General features: G+C 42.3%; 1 protein-coding gene across 1 annotated transcript in view; it reads right to left on the bottom strand.

Moving 5' to 3' along the window:
• LOC124868506 (noelin-2-like) overlaps positions 1-18,604 on the bottom strand; it is a 61,147-nt gene that overhangs the window by 21,677 nt on the left and 20,866 nt on the right. The window contains exons 4-5 of the mRNA XM_047365880.1: positions 3,638-3,857; positions 1,815-1,921 (exon numbers count right to left, since the gene is read on the bottom strand). Coding sequence (XP_047221836.1) covers positions 1,815-1,921; positions 3,638-3,857 — 327 coding nt within the window. The remainder of the gene's footprint in view (positions 1-1,814; positions 1,922-3,637; positions 3,858-18,604) is intronic.

Raw genomic sequence — 18,604 nt, 5'->3', positions numbered from 1 at the left:
AAGGCAGAAGCGTACCCTGTCCACCCTCCAACACAAGTACTTGAACATTGAATTAACTCCTGAACTCACCAGAACTCACTCTACAGCTCAAGTAAAACCATCTGGATTTCTCCGCTTCGCACACCTGGTTCCCGACTCCCTCTACCCCTGGCGACCTGACTACACTCACTTAGTAAGCCGTTCAACTGTTAATCATAGTAACTTCTCGTTTATTCCGCAACATTATAGTTCTTGTATTCATCAGTTCTCTTCCCCCTCTTTTCATACAGTTGGCGATTCTACCGTTCACGTTCCAGTTTCACTTCTTGTAAATAAAACACTTTTTACTGATTCAGTTGTTGTTCTGAGTGTTCTTCTGTATGTGGGTCAGATCTATCTCGAAGAAAATGACAGAGTCTGTGTGTGCATGCGTCAGAAATGAATAAAGCTTGTAGAGAGTGAAGAAAGAGAGTGCATAACCAAGTCTTGTTGGAAATAAGACAGAGAAAATACATTAAGAACAATGTCAAGCTGCGCAAACACATGAGCAGGTGCACAACCCAGCCTTGTTGGTTTTTTTTATTTACAATCATGCTGGTTTGTGCACTGACTGCTTGAAAGTTTAAACCTGACCTGACCTCAAAAGACAATGGATGACCTGAAAAGTCCTTCCAGGTCATCCATTGTCTCTACTTCATGTAATTTTAAGATCACCAATTATCTTTTCTTTCATCGATAACTATAGTTCCTTTGTGTCAATAAAACCTTGGGTTCAGGTCAATGAAGGTAATCCAGACATCCCTAACCTGAGTGACAGTCTCCAACTCCCAATGAGTACCCAGGCAAGGAGGGATATACAGCTGAAACCAGATATTTACATAAATAAAAAAGCCACATAACCATTTTTTTCTTACTGTATGACACAAATCTGACAACACTTTGATATAAGGTCAGTTAGGATTATAAAAACATATTTCTGCTTTCTAAATATAATGAGTGAGAGAAAAAGCTTCGCTTTGTGCCAAGAATGCAGACATAACCTTTACTTTGGTTTTACAAGACCCAGATAGCTGTACTGCAATCCACCTCCCACACCAAATACACCCTTCAATGGTCCCTGTTTTCCCTTACTAGGTCCATAATCTCCTTGATACAAATCAAAAATATTTCTCTATAGGCTCTGTGAATTATATAAATACTCAGGTTTTTGTCTCCATATCCAAAGAAGCTGCAGTCCTTCTCACCACCTGGTACCTTTCTGTTTCAGGGTTTCCAGAGACACCCAAGCCCTAAATGCCTCCTTATTCAGCCTGTCAGCTTCCATCAGTGTGGTGTCCAAGAGCGGGCCCTCTGGTTGCTGCTTTGGCAGTCACTAAATGACCTTCAGGCCAAATAAAGTGATTCACTATGATTTTGATTAAAAGGAAAATAATTGAGTTATTTCTGCTAAAGGTGTCTCCAAAAGCCATTTAATAACTGGGATTATTCCGTTTATCACTCCATACTTTGGCTTTTGGCATATTTTACTGAACTAAATAATGTTTTTAGTGTGTCAGTGTTTGGGGTGTTTATTACATTTTATGACCTGCAATAAGTCATTTTTAATAATCGCCTGAGACATAAAACATTAGAAATGAAAAAAGATGTTTTCAGTGATTGCCATACGTCTTTTTAAAACCAAACCTACCCTTCCTGTATCCATCATAACTGAATGCCAAACATGAATCTAAATCTATTTTTAGTTGAATTATGAAACCAAGTCTTGATCATTAGGTCTAAAATCTTATACAGCCATTTATCGTGTAACAATCCAACTTTAAGCTTTGTAAACCTACCCTGCTGTCGGAGCTGGGAATCATGGCATCAGTCATCCAGGAGCCAAAGCGGGACCCCGAGGCTCTCACGGTGATTGGGTTGCTAACTGCAGTCAAGCGACCACAACCTAAAAGACCCCAGGAAATGTTAACTGTAAGTTTTGCAAAAGGACTGAGAGTTTAATGAAGTACAAGATTCCAGTTAATTTACAAGGACTCATCACCTACTAATATATTGGCCTTTTGTGAAAAAATAAAAATAAAAATAAAAAATAAAAAATATATATATATACACAGTACAGACCAAATGTTTGGACACACCCTCTCAGTCAAAGAGTTGTCTTTATTTTCATGACTATGAATATTGTAGCTTCACACTGAAGGCATCAAAACTATGAATTAACACATGTGGAATTATATACTGAACAAAAAAGTGTGAAATAACTGAAAATATGTCTTATATTCTAGGTTCTTCAAAGTAGCCACCTTTTGCTTTGATTACTGCTCCACACACTCTTGGCATTCTGTTGATAAACAAAACTATGACCTTAAAATGACACCAAACTCTGTTTTGTATAAAACACATTTTGTAGATTTGACCTGGGGCTGTTAAAAAAGGGTTTGTAATTTCTCTGAGAATTTTGAAACGCTTTCAGCTTGGATCCACATCACTTATAATGGCTTTGACTGCGAAAGCAAGACTGAAACGTCTACATAAATATCTAAAAGCACTGCTGCAGCTTAATGTATTTTTCTGCTTTCTGTTGAGAGGCCCAGTTTCTCCAAACTTTTTTCTTTTCCAAACCAAATCCCTAAATAACTTCCATTTCTGTGTTGATGTAACGTGTCTTGGAAAGCCAGTGATTCTGCTTAAGCATTTTCACAACCACAAACTCGGTGCTTCAGTGGGATTTTTATGTGATGAGCTTTCACAAATAAGTGCAAGATCCCGAGGTAGAAGGCAAACGTAGCATGGTTTACAAAATGCTTTACAAATTAAAATCTTTAATTTGTATTCAGCCTCCTTTGCTCGGATAACCCTAAATTAAATCCAGTGGTCCCAAGTACCTTCCAAGTAGATGGAGTCCACCTGTGTGTAACTTAATATAAGTGTACATAATACAGCTCGTTATTTGTTTGGTGTCTGGAGCTAACAGACTCTCTTGGCACAAACAGGAAGGCAGAGACAACCTTCAGACATACCTGAGCTCAGTAAATACAGGACAAAGGGGGAAACAACTCAATGCAGCTAGTTGTAACTCCACATCTACTTCACAGCCTGGAGGGCAAGAAAGTAAATTAACATACATCCCCAAATGTCAAACCATTCTTTTAACACTGCAACCAATTTTGTTGCTAATTACATTTTTTATTTATTTAATGATGCTGTCATAACCTCCTTACAGAGATGGGATAAAGCTATGATGCAGTAAAAACGGCATCACAGCAGAGCAGTGATTTACAGTGTCACCGCACATTATGTTAGCTCTAGGATTAAGCATATTGGTCAGCTACGGCCTTTCTGTGTGGTTTGCATGATCTGTTCATGGAAATTTAAAGAAAACCTCTAAATGTATGTGATACAGACTGAAACATCCAACTTTTTATACATTCATACATTTGTTCCTTATGCCACCTGGATCATTTGTTTTAGTCACCCTTCTTTGCTCTTTTATTTACTCTCTGAGTTTAAATTAAACATAAAAAAATATTCAGGCAAACATTGAATAAAAAGCCACCCTAACTGGCATTACTCTGCTCCCCAATTAAAAGGTACAGGCCATTGAATTTCTTTTAATGGCAGCCTCAGCAAGATTTTTTCTTTCTGCCCCTCTAACACGTACCAAGTTTGTTCATGCAGCTGTGAAGCCTGGTCTCCAGCAGTAACACCCTTTGTTGAAGTTCCTCATAGTCGTATGCTCCAACCTCCTCCTGAATGCCTGTCAGGATGATCGATAGGTTGAGCAGCTCCATTCGTAAGGTGGCCAGCGTCTGCAGGTCAAATCTGTACTGCTCCACCACTGACAAGAGTGGTTGCAGCTGAGACATCTGCCCCTTTAACTCCTGGTGGTGGAAAAAAGAAGGAATGTAGGGCAGGTTAGAGGAAATCAGCAGCAGAGGGGCATTATTTAGGAAACTCACCCATAGTATCCATGTCTGAAAGTGAATATTAAAACAGGGAGTTCTAGGTGGGCAAAATAGCTGAAGCATTTGCAGTACTCTTGTTATTCAGCTAACATATTCTTTGTTATTCTCAACCTTCGACCTTAAAGCTTGTGAAGCATAAATTGTTAGAGGGTGTACAGAGAAAGGTGGATATCCAAGGCTCATGTATATCCTGCAGGCATTTTTCTTTCACTGCGCTGAATTAAAATGTCCTGTGCATCAGTCATTTCTGCTGGTGCAAAAGAAGCAATGAGTAATTACTCTGGATTCCAGTCTGGTTTGCCTATTTGATGTTCATTTTTATTTTAATGTTTTAACTTGTGTTACATTCATTTATTTTTTTATTAGGTTATATTTCTTTATTATAGGAAAGGCATAAATAGGCCTTTTGGGCTTATGTCTTAGTTTTTTGGAAAATGATAATTTCGCACAATATACTTTCTATTATTTTAAACATGTATGATGTTTTTGTTTTGTTTGTTTGTTCTCACACACAATTTAATTATTTATTTCTCATGATTCATCCTAAGATTCACTCATTCATATTAGTAGATTCTCTCTACCATCTACGATCAACTGATTACAACATATCCTCTTCTAAGACCTTTAATACTTTTTTATTTATTTATTTGCTCAAGGATAAAAAAGAAAAAAAACATAGTATCTTAAAAAATTTCAAAATCAAACATGCAAACAAAATTTGCTGGTTAAAGGTTTTCTCACCACTAGAAAATATATAAAAATGCAAGTCAGTGTATGTAATTCTATACTACGTACTATTATTACTACTGCTGGTAATAATAATAATCACAGTGGATTGATGTATTCTATTTTAATAACGATATTAATAATGATATTAACTCATTATTACAATATAAAAAATATGCATAAAACAGACATTTGGTATCAGCGTGGCGCAATTTCCAGTAGTCTTTATAAACTGAGAGAAATCTTCTTTGACAAATATAATAGACAAAGTACAACAACTCTTAAAACATAATCAAAACAGACCTGGTAACCGCTGTTTCCTTGCCTCTTCACTGTAATGTGCTTGCACAGTTAGATGCATAGTGTAGTTTTATTTTTCTAATCTCTGTCTCTCAGTTTAACACTTATCTACTTACAGGCACAGATTATTGTGTGACCAAAATATAAACAGTAATTAGCTGCCTGGCACTGACATCTTTTAAACTTTCCTCTTCCTAATGAGAAAACCGGCTCACTTAATAATACACATCCATTTGCTCACAGAGGGTGATTTTGTAGAAAGCACTGCCTGGATTCTCAACGTCAGTTCATTTTAATGTAAATACAGATAAACATCAATAGTTGAAGAAGAAATTTCAGTATGGTTCCAAGCTTATTCGTGACAAGCCGTCCATGAATGCACCATGATTAAGTGCTCCTGGGTCTTCCTCACAACAACACTCTTTGGTGTAGATGATTAAAACTCAGCTTCTTCAGGATCCGTGAGGTCTTCAAAATAAAGTCTGAAGAACCTCAAAACCTGTAAGAGGCTATCAAGAAGTATCCCAAACTTTTCTATTTTCTGCGAAGGCATGCTGTCTAGTAAAACTCTGCTTTACAGGAACTGCTCTCTGATTTACAGTCTGTCATCAACTCTGCTCTTCATGATCCTTGAGTATACCAAGGTCAAATCCTGCTGATTTGATTTACTGATTAACTCTTAAAACCCCGTTAAGTTCAGTGTTATGTCATTCCCAAATCCAAATCTCTTGGCCAATTCACCCCTTTCCCTATCTGTACTTCCACTTTTTGCCTTCAGGATGAAGATTTACACTGTGTTCTTCAGTGACAAAATTTACATATTTCATGCAGAACTGAGGAACATTTTCCCTCAAGGGGAGCTCAATGGTTGGCCTGTGTGCACAGGCAGCACAGGTGATTTTCAGCTTTTGATGATGTTGATAATGTATGCCTCTCTTGTCACCTTAAAGTTGACCATGTCATCTTCGGGTTGGCATTAAAAGTAGTAATATTAGGTGAAGGCTCATGCCCTAACTACCAAATGTAATGGATTAAACTGAGATTTTGGGTGGTAGATACAGCAGAGATAAGAGCACTGTGACACTTGTTTTTTTTTTATTCGCTTCTAATTGTAAAAACAGCACTAATGCATACAAGCATGTCACAAATATAAGCGTCAGAAATGCAGTTATGATATTTGTGTCATTTGGCTAAAATCTGTCTTTCTCGGATGTGGTTTCTTGAACAAACTCTTTTCATATTTTAAATAACTTGAACTAAATTGCCCCTCTTGCATTGTTGATGACTTTAATTTCCACACGTTTAGCTGCTGAGATGCTGTGAGTCATGGTTTATTGCTGCCTCCATGCTCACACCTCTTAGCTCTCCTTAGAGAGGAGCTAAGACTAAAGGAAGAAAATGTAAGTGAGGAAGGATAAAAAAAACCCATCATATTAACCAAATGGAAAGCACCCCCAGGACCTGCTGGAGGGAATACACATTCCATCTGGCCTGGGAACACTTCAAAATCCCACAGAAAGAGATGGAGGGGTATGCAGGGGCTGGGCTGCAGTTTGCTCTGACCCAGATAAAGAGCATAAAGCTGATGTATGATTCAATTTTTACAACTTGCAGCAGATTAATCAGGAGCCAGAATGGAGTCTAACCTTACTCTACAAACAGCTTAATGAAGATATGGATCGGGATAAATTATATACACTGCTCAAAAAAATAAAGGGAACACTTAAACAACACAAAATAACTCCAAGTAAATAAACTTCTGTTAAATCAAACTGTCCACTTAGGAAGCAACACTGATTGACAATCAATTTCACATGCTGTTGTGCAAATGGAATACACAACAGGGGGAACTCTTTGGCGATTAGCAAGACACTCAATAAAGGAGTGGTTCTGCAGGTGGGGACCACAGACCACTTCTCAGTGCCTATGCTTTCTGGCTGATGTTTTGGTCACTTTTGAATGTTGGTGGTGCTTTCACACTCGTGGTAGCATGAGACGGACTCTACAACCCACACAAGTGGCTCAGGTAGTGCAACTCATCCAGGATGGCACATCAATACGAGCTGTGGCAAGAAGGTTTGCTGAGTCTGTCAGCGTAGTGTCCAGAGCCTGGAGGCACTACCAGGAGACAGGCCGGTACACCAGGAGATGTGGAGGAGGCCGTAGGAGGGCGACAACCCAGCAGCAGGACCGCTACCTCCGTCTTTGTGCAAGGAGAAACAGGAGGAGCACTGCCAGAGCCCTGCAAAATGATCTCCAGCAGGCCACAAATGTGCATGTGTCTGCACAAATGGTTAGAAACTGACTCCATGAGGATGGTATGAGGGCCCGACGTCCACAAATGGGGGTTGTGCTCACAGCCCAACACCATGCAGGATGCTTGGCATTTGCCAGAGAACACCAGGATTGGCAAATTTGCCACTGGCGCCCTGTGCTCTTCACAGATGAAAGCAGGTTCACACTGAGCACATGTGACAGACGTGACAGAGTCTGGAGACACCATGGAGAGCGATCTGCTGCCTGCAACATCCTTCAGCATGACCGGTTTGGCAATGGGTCAGTAATGGTGTGGGGTGGCATTTCTTTGGAGGGCCACAAAGAGGTAGCCTGACTGCCATTAGGTACCGAGATGAGATCCTCAGATCCCTTGTGAGACCATATGCTGGTGCGGTTGGCCGTGGGTTCCTCCTAATGCAGGACAATGCTAGACCTCATGTGGCTGGAATGTGTCAGCAGTTCCTGCAAGATGAAGACATTGAAGCTATGGACTGGCCCGCCCGTTCCCCAGACCTGAATCTGATTGAGCACATCTGGGACATCATGTCTCGCTCCATTCACCAATGTCACGTTGCACCACAGACTGTCCAGGAGTTGGCGGATGCTTTAGTCCAGGTCTGGGAGGAGATCTCTCAGGAAACCACGCGCCGTCTCATCAGGAGCATGCCCAGGTGTTGTAGGGAGGTCATACAGGCACGTGGAAGCCACACACAATACTGAGCCTCATTTTGACTTGTTTTAAGGATATTACATCAAAGTTGGATCAGCCTGTAGTGTGTTTTTCCACTTTAATTTTGTGTGTGACTCCAAATCCAGGCCTCCATTGGTTAATACATTTGATTTCCATTGATGATTTATGTGTGATTTTGTTGTCAGCACATTCAACTTTGTATAGAACAAAGTATTCAATGAGAATATTTCATTTATTCAAATCTAGGATGTGTTATTTGAGTGTTCCCTTTATTTTTTTGAGGAGTGGATAAGTAGATGGGCATTACTGTAGAAGGATAAAGGGCTTTTACAATCAGCTAGGTATATTATGTAGATGCATATTTATTCTTAAATCCCTGCAAGATAGTTAGTTGTGCAGAGAAACTATTCTGATTTCATATTCAAAGCAAAAGAGGGTTTAAAAGACGACAAAGGCATCATCAGCGTCTCAGAACATCAAACACCCACACTCACATAAACGCAGCAACATACGAAGAAAAGAAATTTGCCAATCGATCTAAACTCTACCCTGCTGATGTAGGAACAATAATCCTCATACTATATCTTTGTTAAGGCACTACAGAATCTCCTAAACATCTTCTGTCATGCCATATATTGAATACTCCATGACAATCACAAACTTCAGTGTATTTTATTAAGATGCCAAAACAAAAAAACATAAGTGCATAATTGTGACCTGAAAGTGACACAGTGTTGCCTGCACTGGTATTCCACCCCTTTGAGTTAATGCTGTGTAGAAACACCTTTTGCTGCAATTATAGCTGCAAGTCTTTTACACAGCTGGAGACACTTTTGCCCACTTTTGTTTTTACATGAAGAGGATGCACAGGGTTCTCCATAATGTTCTTCATTTTATGAAGAATCCTTCTTTGCACAATTATCTCCAGACGTTCCAGAGGAGTCCCCAGAACAGAGCCAGCCTTCTTTTTTAGGTCCCTGGCTCTGATGCTGCTACCCCAGCAGATGATGCCAGAAGAGATCATACTTTCCACAACAGACTTATAGAAGATATGCAGCATCTTGCTGCAAACACCAAAGGACCTAAGCTTCCTCAAGAAGTAAGGTCTGCTCTGTCCCTTCACAGTTGCATCTCCACTCCAGTCCAGTTGTCCAGATGAACACTGATGTTTTTATACTCTTCCCCCACCTCCACTTCTTCTCCCATGATGGAAATATTGATTGACCTATTCCTGTTTCTCTTAAAATCTACAATCATCTCCATTTTGCCACTTTTGCATGAAGGCCAGATGTGTGGTGTGCACAACATGTAGTTGTCCTGTCAATAGTTTCTCCCACCTGAGCCGTGGAGATCTTCCATTGATACTATGAGCCACTTCTATGATTAATGATCATTAAGCTTAGGTGGACAGCCATGTCTTAGTGGAGTGAAGTTGCAAAACACTCTTTCCGTCTTTGGACGGTGGACTGAAAAGGGCTTATGTTTAAGCTAACCCTGCTTTATTCTTCTCCACAACTGTCTCCCTGACCTGTCGGCTATTTCCTTTGGTCTTCATGATGCTGTCTGGTCACTAATGTTCTCCAACAAACCTCTGAGATCATTGTAGAATAATTAAATTTAAAAGGTTTATTCAGCCACAGGAAAACGTCACTCAGGTAAAACTCCACACAGCTTCCGGGAATCACCAAGTCGGGACGGAGAGCCAAACTTTTTGGCCCACCTGGTACTTAGGGGCAGGAGTCCATCTCCAGTTGGTCGTTCTTGACTGAACCAGTGACATTCTGATCATCGACCTCCTGGCCTTTCTCCATATTCTTTGGTACCTTAGGGCAGCCGCTTGGGAGGACAGAACATTAGCCTCTCTCGGGGCTCCACGAAGGGCTTGAACTGAGAAACGTGGAACGTGGGGTGAATCCTCATGGAATTGGGTCATCTCAGCCGTACATCTACAGGGTTGATGATCTTGGAAATTGGGAAAGGTCCAACAAATTGTGGTGCCAATTTCCGGGATTCTACCCTTAATGGTAGGTCCTTGGCGGAGAGCCAAACTTTCTGCCCCACCTGGTACTTAGGGGCAGGGGTCCGTCTCCGGTTGGCCGTTCTTGACTGAACCAGTGACATTCTGATCATCGACCTCCTGGCCTTTCTCCATATTCTTTGGCACCTTGGGGCAGCCACTTGGGCGGACGGAACATTAGCCTCTCTCTCCTGAACTGAAAACATGGGTGGCTGAAACACAACATGAAAAGGGGACAAACCAGTGGCACTTGATTGCATAGAGTTCATGGCGTATTCAACCCTAGCTGGGTTCATATTGAGATTTGATAACACATACAATCACCCGCCACTTTATTAGGTGGCTAGTACCGGGTTAGACCCTTTTGCCTTCAGAACTGCATTAATCCTTGGTGGCATAGATTCAACAAGGTACTGGAAACATTCCTCAGAGAGTTTGGTCCATATTGACATGATAGGATCACACAGATGCTTCGGAGTTGTTGGCTGCACATCCATGATGCGAATCTCCCGTTCCACCACATCCCAAAGGTGCTCTATGGATTGAGATCTGGTGACTGTGGAGGCCATTTCAGTACAGTGAACTCATTGTCATGTTCAAGAAACCAGTCTGAGATGATTCGTGCTTTATGACATGGCGCGTTATCCTGTTGGAAGTAACCATCAGAAGATGTATAGACTGTGGTCATAAAGGGATGGACATGGTCAGCAACAATACTCAGGTAGGCTGTGGCGTTGACACGATGCTCAATTGGTACTAAGGGGCCCAGAGTGTGCCAAGAAAATATCCCCCACATCATTACACCACCACCACCAGCCTGAACTGTTGATACAAGGCAGGATGGATCCATGCTTTCATGTTTTTGACGCCAAATTCTGACCCTACCATCCGAATGTCGCAGCAGAAATCGAGACTCATCAGACCAGGTAACGTTTTTCCAATCTTCTATTGTCCAATTTTGGTGAGCCTGTGTAATTGGAGCCTCAGTTTCCTGTTTTTAGCTAAAAGGAGTGGCACCCGGTGTGGTCTTCTGCTCTTGTAGCCCATCCACCTCAAGGTTCGACGTCTTGTGCATTCAGATATGCTCTTCTGCATGCCTTGGTTGTAATGAGTGGTTATTTGAGTTACTTCTGCCTTTCTATCAACTCGAACCAGTCTGGCAATTCTCCTCTGACCTCTGGCATCAACAAGGCATTTGCACCCACAAAACTGCTGCTCACTGGATATTTTCTCTTTTTTGGACCATTCTCTGTAAACCCTAGAGATGGTAATGCGTGAAAATCCCAGTAGATCAGCGGTTTCTGAAATACTCAGACCAGCCCGTCTGGCACCAACAACCATGCCACGTTCAAAGTCACTTAAATCACCTTTCTTCCCCATTCTGATCCTCGGTTTGAACTGCAGCAGATCGTCTTGACCACGTCTACATGCCTGAATGCATTGAGTTGCTGCCATGTGATTGGCTGATTAGAAATTTGTGTTAACAAGCAGTTTGACAGGTGTACCTAATAAAGTGGCCGGTAAGTGTATGTGGACTATAGTTTCTAAATCTGAGACTCTTAAAGGCAACTGGTTGCACAGGAGTGTATTTAGTGGTACCTCTAGTCGTTATTTAAGTCCCCCTGACGATTATGCACTACTTTTGACTATTGTGGTGGCGGCCGAATGTAAAGAAGTTCAGTCAGTCAGTCATTTTCTACTGCTTATTCCATAGTGGGTCATGGGGGAGCTGGTGCCTATCTCCAGCAGTCTATGGGCGAAAGGCGGGGTACACCCTGGACAGGTTGCCAGTCCATCGCAGGGCAACACACATACAACCATGCACACACTCATTCATACACCTAAGTGGCAATTTAGATTGACCAATTAACCTAACAGGCATGTCTTTGGACTGTTCAAAGAACATTCATTCTTTTGTAAGGCACTGTTTGAGCACAGAGAGAAAACAAGGAGAATTAGAAACTATATGGGAAATTAAGCTTACAAACCTACCTTAGTCTATATGATCAGAGTCCCTGGTTGTCAGCACAATTATTTGCATATAACTGCATGTTCATTAAACATTCATTAAAATGAGCTTTATTACAATTCTGTCAATTATATGGTTTAATAAATTCCAACACATTACCTAATCCATTTTCTGCCTTATTTTTAACTTTATCTTCATTCATAATTCCTCTCTTCTTATTTAGATTTAAATCTGCATCTTCAACCCTCCCTCTTGCAGATAAGAATTCACATATGATGGGAAACCTTTAACCTTATAGTTCCGCTCTTTTCCTGTCCGTCTGTTTATTGTTTCGACCTCCAGCTCTTCATCTCTTTCATTCGCCTTCTCTGTGATAGAAATACTGTTTAGTTATTGATAAACCTACTGTAGTTGGGCATAAATATTCAGGAGTTCTGCCTCATGGTGTGAAGGCAAAAGGCTTATGACTGTGAAAACCCCCCCAAGGAGTAACGAGCACATGTGCACGTGCACACAAACAGTCATATATAAACACGGTGCATAAAGTAACTGAAAACAGACCCCCTGGTTGCTAAGATGATGCTTGGCTTGAGATGAAAAGCAAAATGGATTTAGGGGAAAGCAAAAGTAAGCTATATTTGGGGGAATTAAGGGTTAGTCCTTGTGTGTGTGTTGGTGCGTTACTCCTATTGTGGAGACTTAAGTTTGTTTACATAATCATTATGTAGGTCTTGCCTCCCATTTGGAGAGACATTTAAAGCCCTGTACTGCAAATAATCACATTTCAGAGGATAAATGTGCTGCGGTGTTGCAGTAGGGGTAAGGGAAAGACAAACAATCATTGAGGTATATGTTTTGCAAAGAATGAATAGGGTAATGTAAACAGAATTGTGTATTTATGAGGATAATTTATCATGGCGTTATGTGTACATGCAAATGTTTATGGAATCTCTATCCATGACATCACCGCTTCTTAACTTTCTTTAAAAATACTGTAATGTTAGGTTTGTGATTAGTATTTATTACGAATCAGAAACAGGCGGACCCAAGATTCAGCCAGACACAGTCCTGAAAATTTTAAAGGTTTAAAGGTTCCACACAGCTTCCGGGAATCACCAAGTCGGGGCGGAGAGCCAAACTTTCTGCCCCACCTGGTACTTAGGGGCAGGGGTCCATCTCCAGTTGGCTGTTCTTGACTGAACCAGTGACATTCTGATCATCGACCTCCTGGCCTTTCTCCATATTCTTTGGTACCTTAGGGCAGCCGCTTGGGCGGACGGAACATTAGCCTTTCTCGGGGCTCCACGAAGGGCTTGAACTGAGAAACGTGGAACGTGGGGTGAATCCTCATGGAATTGGGTAATCTCAGCCGTACAGCTACAGGGTTGATGATCTTGGAAATTGGGAAAGGTCCAACAAATCGGAGCGCCAATTTCCGGGATTCTTCCCTTAATGGAAGGTCCTTGGCGGAGAGCCACACTTTCTGCCCCACCTGGTACTTAGGAGCAGGGGTCCGTCTCCGGTTGGCCGTTCTTGACTGAACCAGTGACATTCTGATCATCGACCTCCTGGCCTTTCTTCATATTCTTTGGCACCTTAGGGCAGCCACTTGGGCGGACGGAACATTAGCCTCTCTCTCCTGAACCGAAAACATGGGTGGCTGGAAACCAAACACGACATGAAAAGGGGACAAACCAGTGGCACTTGATTGCATAGAGTTCATGGCATATTCAACCCAGGTCAAATTTTGTGACCACTTGGTCAAGTCTGACTCACATAAGATGCGCAGTTTGGTTTCCACTTCTTGGTTTGCCCTCTCAGTTTGACCATCAGACTGAAGATGAAAACCTGAAGAGAGACTGATAGAAATTCCTAACAAGGAACAGAACTCCTTCCAAAAACGTGACACAAACTGAGGTCCTCTATCAGAAACAATGTCAATAAGAATTCCATGTAGCCTGAAAACGTCTTTGGTCAGTATCTCACCCATCTCCTTCGCAGACGGGAGCTTCTCCAGGGGCACCAGATGAACCATCTTAGAAAATCTGTCAATTATGGTCAGTAGAACAGAGTGACCATTTGACACCGGTAAACCTGTTACAAAGTCCATAGCAATGTATGACCATGGGCGAGGGGGAATGGGCAATGGGTGCAACAACCCTGCAGGGGGGCGACGAGAAGACTTGGCCTGGCAACATTGAGTGCATGCAGAAACAAAGTCTTTGACATCCTTAACCAGCGATGGCCACCAAAACTGAGTTTGAACTGTCTGAATCGTTCTGCTGATTCCAGGATGACAAACGAGACGAGAGCAATGACAAGACTCCAGTACCTTTGGCACAAGGCGTTCAGGAACAAAACAGCGGTCCGGTGGGCATGATGGTGGGATAGGCAGATCCCTAATGGCCTCCTGGACCTCCCTTTCCACCTCAACTCGGGACACAGACAACCAAAAAACAGAGCCCACCTTGCCTGCCTGGGGTTCAGTTGTTTTGCTGATTTCAGGTACTCCAAGTTCTTATGGTCAGTCCACACCATAAATGGCTCCTTAGTCTCCTCCAGCCAATGTCTCCACTCTGTCAATGCCAACTTGACGGCCAGCAACTCTCTGTTTCCCACGTCGTAATTCCGCTCAGCCTGTGACAGAGTCCTTGAGAAGAAGGCACATGGGTGAACACGATCATCCTCAACTCTTTGGCTTAATACAGCTCCGACCCCAGTGCTTGAGGCATCCACTTCCACGATAAACTGTCTCTCAGGGTCAGGAGACTGTAACACTGGAGCTGACGTGAAGAGTTCCTTCAACCTATTGAAGGCCTTCTCTGCATCCTTATTCCACACAAATTTCGCCTTGGAAGAGGTAAGAGCATTCAGGGGAGTAGCAACCAGGCTGTAATTTCTAATAAACCTCCTATAGAAGTTTGCGAAGCCCAGAAATCTTTGAAGCTGCTTGCGATCAGTTGGAATAGGCCATTCCAATACGGCCTTTACTTTGGAGGGGTTGACAAGCACTTGATCTGGGGAAATGATGAAGCCCAAAAAGGAAGTGGTAGTTATGTGAAACTCACATTTTTCTGCCTTGACGAACAACTGGTTTTGCAGAAGACGCAAGAGAACAGCTCTGACATGTTTTCTGTGGGTTTCCAGATCTTGAGAATAAATCAGTATGTCATCAAGATAAACAAATACAAATTGACCCACCATGTCTCTTAGAACATCATTGACCAATGACTGAAAAACTGCAGGAGCGTTAGTAGGTCCAAATGGCATGACCTTTATTCATAATGGCCCGTAGGCATGTTGAAAGCCATTTTCCATTCATCTCCTTCTCTGATTTGGACCAGATGATATGCATTCCTTAGATCCAGCTTAGAAAATATCTTGGCTCCCTGGATCTGATCAAAAGCTGTGTTCATGAATGGTAAGTGGTATCTATTTTTAACTGTTATCTCATTAAGGCCTCTATAATCAATGCATGGTCTCAACGAACCATCCCTCTTCCCAACAAAAAAGAAACCATCACCTGCAGGAGAGGAAGAAAGTTGAATGTGCCCTGCTTTTAATGCCTCATCAACATAATTCTTCATGGCCCTGTGCTCTGGACCATGTATTAGACAATGAATAGATTCTGCCTTTAGGGGGTAATGTGCCAGGAAACAAATCAATAGCACAATCTGTCGGGTGGCAGAGCTGTGGCTTTGATCTTATTAAATACTTCCTTTAAATCATGGTATTCTTGCGGTGCCTTGGATAAATCCGGATAGGTCTCCTAAACCTCCTTCTCCACACTAACCTCCGTAGCAGCAGACAAAAGGCAGTTAGTGGAACATGACTCAGACCAACCCAGAACTTCTTTTTTCTTCCAGTCAATGTGAGGGTTGTGTTTCTGCAACCAGGAGGCCCCTAGGACTACAGGAAGTTCAGGTGAATTAATGATCATGAAAGTTACTTTTTCTTGATGAGTACCTCCAACTGTTAAGGTAATCTCCTCCGTCCTGAGGTGTGAATTGTTCATGCTGTGACCATCCAATGCTAACACTTTACGTGTGTCAGCTGACGGAATAAGTTTTATGCCGTTCTTATTTGCGAATGTTTCGTCCATGAATTCAGTGTCTGCTCCTGAATCAATAAACACGGCCCCCTGGAGAGACAAAGAAGAGGTTTGAAAATGAGCAGGAAACAAAAAGGAGGAGGCAGTAAGTTGACTTCGGCTCAGTAGAGACCTCCCTTCCTCTGCTGAGCATGTCCTTTTAATGGACACCTGAGTGCTAAATGTCCCTTCTCTCCACAGTAAAAACAGAGCTTGAATCTTCTCCCACGATCTTTCTCCTCAGGGGTAATCTTGGTTTTGCCCAATTGCATGGGCTCACAATTCTCAATTTCCTCAGTGAGAGGTGACCGGCTCCTTCTCTCATGCCGGTGTGCAGAACCCTGAGTTAATGATGAGCGACCCTCCTCATGTCGCTTCTCCCTCCTTCTCTCTGCCAGCCGAATATCAATGCGAGCAGCCAGGTCTTCGAGTTGTTTCAGGGAAGAAGGATAGTCACGGGTCGCTAGCTCATCCTTGATGTCTGCGTTTAATCCTTTCATGAATGCATCCATTTGTGCTGCCTCATTCCAACAGCTCTCTGCGGCCAACAAATTAAAGTCAATTATATAGGACGAAACAGGCTAATCACCCGGTTTGACGGACAGTAATCCTCTTGCGGCTTCACAACTTGGAATAACAGGGTCAAAAACTTGAATGAGTTCCTTGGAAACAGTTTCATAGAAGTTACAAGATGCAGACCTGCTATGCCATTCAGCAGTTCCCCACTGTTTTGCCTTTCCTGCCAGCAGAGATATAACAAAAGCCACCTTGGAACGTTCAGTGGGAAAGGATGATGGCTGAATCTCAAAATGAATTTCACACTGAGTTAGGAAAGCTCGACACTGGTCTGGGTCTCCCCTGAACATCTCAGGCGGAGATAGGCGTGGCTCGCTTACCTATGCTGTTATCCGTGTCACTTGGACGTGGTTTCTTTGTTACGGTGGCGGCTCAGCGACAAGATTGCAAGAACGTAATGTGGAAATTATTTCCTCCAAGCCGGATCCCAAGCAGGAAAGGGTCTCATCAACGTGGGTGCGCCACTGTTGTGCTGGCGATGGGTCCATTTTTGGCCAGATTTTTCTATTACGAATCAGAAACAGGCGGACCCAAGATTCAGCCAGACACAGTACTGAAAATTTAAAAGGTTTGTTCAGCCACAGGAAAACATCACTCGGGTAAAACTCCACACAGCTTCCGGGAATCACTGGGGCAGAAGGAGGGATTAGTGACTTGTAGTTTCTCCAGATATTGCAGGGATCAGAAAAGTCACTAACCTGCTTTTGTCTTGAGTAGAACTTGAAAACCAGAGGGGAAACCTCGGTGGGCGGCAGGCAGTGATCTCCACAGCACAGGTAAGATGTGACTTCAGGGTGAATAATCCAAGGGCAAGGCTGGCTCAATAATCCGAGGACAGAAACAGGGTCAATGATCGGAACAAGAGACGTCAGGCAAGGGGCAGGCAGAGGCATTAACCAGATGCAAGAAACAGGGTCGACAACCAAAATCCAAATAGTCCGACAGGGAGCAGGCAGAGAGGCAAAAATCCAAAAGGCAAGGCAAGGTCAAGAAACAATGATCAGACAGGAAGGAACGCTGGATATCTACTCACACGAATGGCTTTCAAAAATCTGGCACCGTCTGCTTGTCAGAGTCAGTATATATCAGGGAAGACACAGGTGCTTGGCATGCCACAGATTGCACTGCACTGCAGCAGTCACCAGGTGCATCTCATCTGCTGATTGCAGCCAGGGAGACAGGGTAGAGCAGACGTGCCAGAATCATAACAGTATTATGAAAACTGATCTTGTTTACTGACATGATTGACAATTTCTTGTGCTAAGCAGACACCGAAATATAGGAAAAGATATTGTTTCAGGGCTGCACGGTGGCCCAGTTTGTAGCATTGGTTCAACTCCTGACCAGGGATCTTTCTGCATGGAGTTTGCATGTCTTTGAAGTATGCACATAGTTCATAATGCATTTCCGTTACATATACTGTATGTGTATTGGGATTAAGGATGCACAATTTAGTGCTACTTGGAAGTGCAAATGCAGAAGTAATATGCTGTACTACTGCTACTCTTTATACATCCTGTGAGTGCCCCATATTGGTCTAAAAATTTATTAGCTGAATCAGTAAGAAAATAAGGTCAGGTCCCCTGCCATGTCGACAGCTTCAAGCAACTCTCAAGGTGAAAGAATCTTCATTGGGGCAGATGAAGTGTCTGCACAGTGTAGCATGACAATAACTAATCTTATTATCTGCTCATTAGTGAGTTCACCATGTAGGGTTTAGTTAAGTTCTAAAGCAGTGGACCATTTACAGTTAAAGCCAAAATAATTCATATCGCTGGCAGATTTGGATCTGAAATTCTTTTTATTCAATCAAGAAGTTTGTTTCTAATAAGAAACGAGACAAGCATAAAAAATATGAAAACCAGTAAAAGGAGTCTCATTTTGAAAGAAAAAAAAATGAATTAAAATTTACAGTTGTCATGTCAAAGATTATTCATACCCTCAATAATTAAAGGAAAATTCTTTATTGGCATTACAAGAATCAAACATCTTATAATGCTGACTGGCTTTTTGCATG

Source organism: Girardinichthys multiradiatus, chromosome 5 (genome assembly GCF_021462225.1).
Source record: "Girardinichthys multiradiatus isolate DD_20200921_A chromosome 5, DD_fGirMul_XY1, whole genome shotgun sequence".
NCBI lineage: Eukaryota > Metazoa > Chordata > Actinopteri > Cyprinodontiformes > Goodeidae > Girardinichthys > Girardinichthys multiradiatus.
Note: the sequence above shows the minus strand (reverse complement) of the source record. Positions and strands in the feature narration are given on the sequence as shown.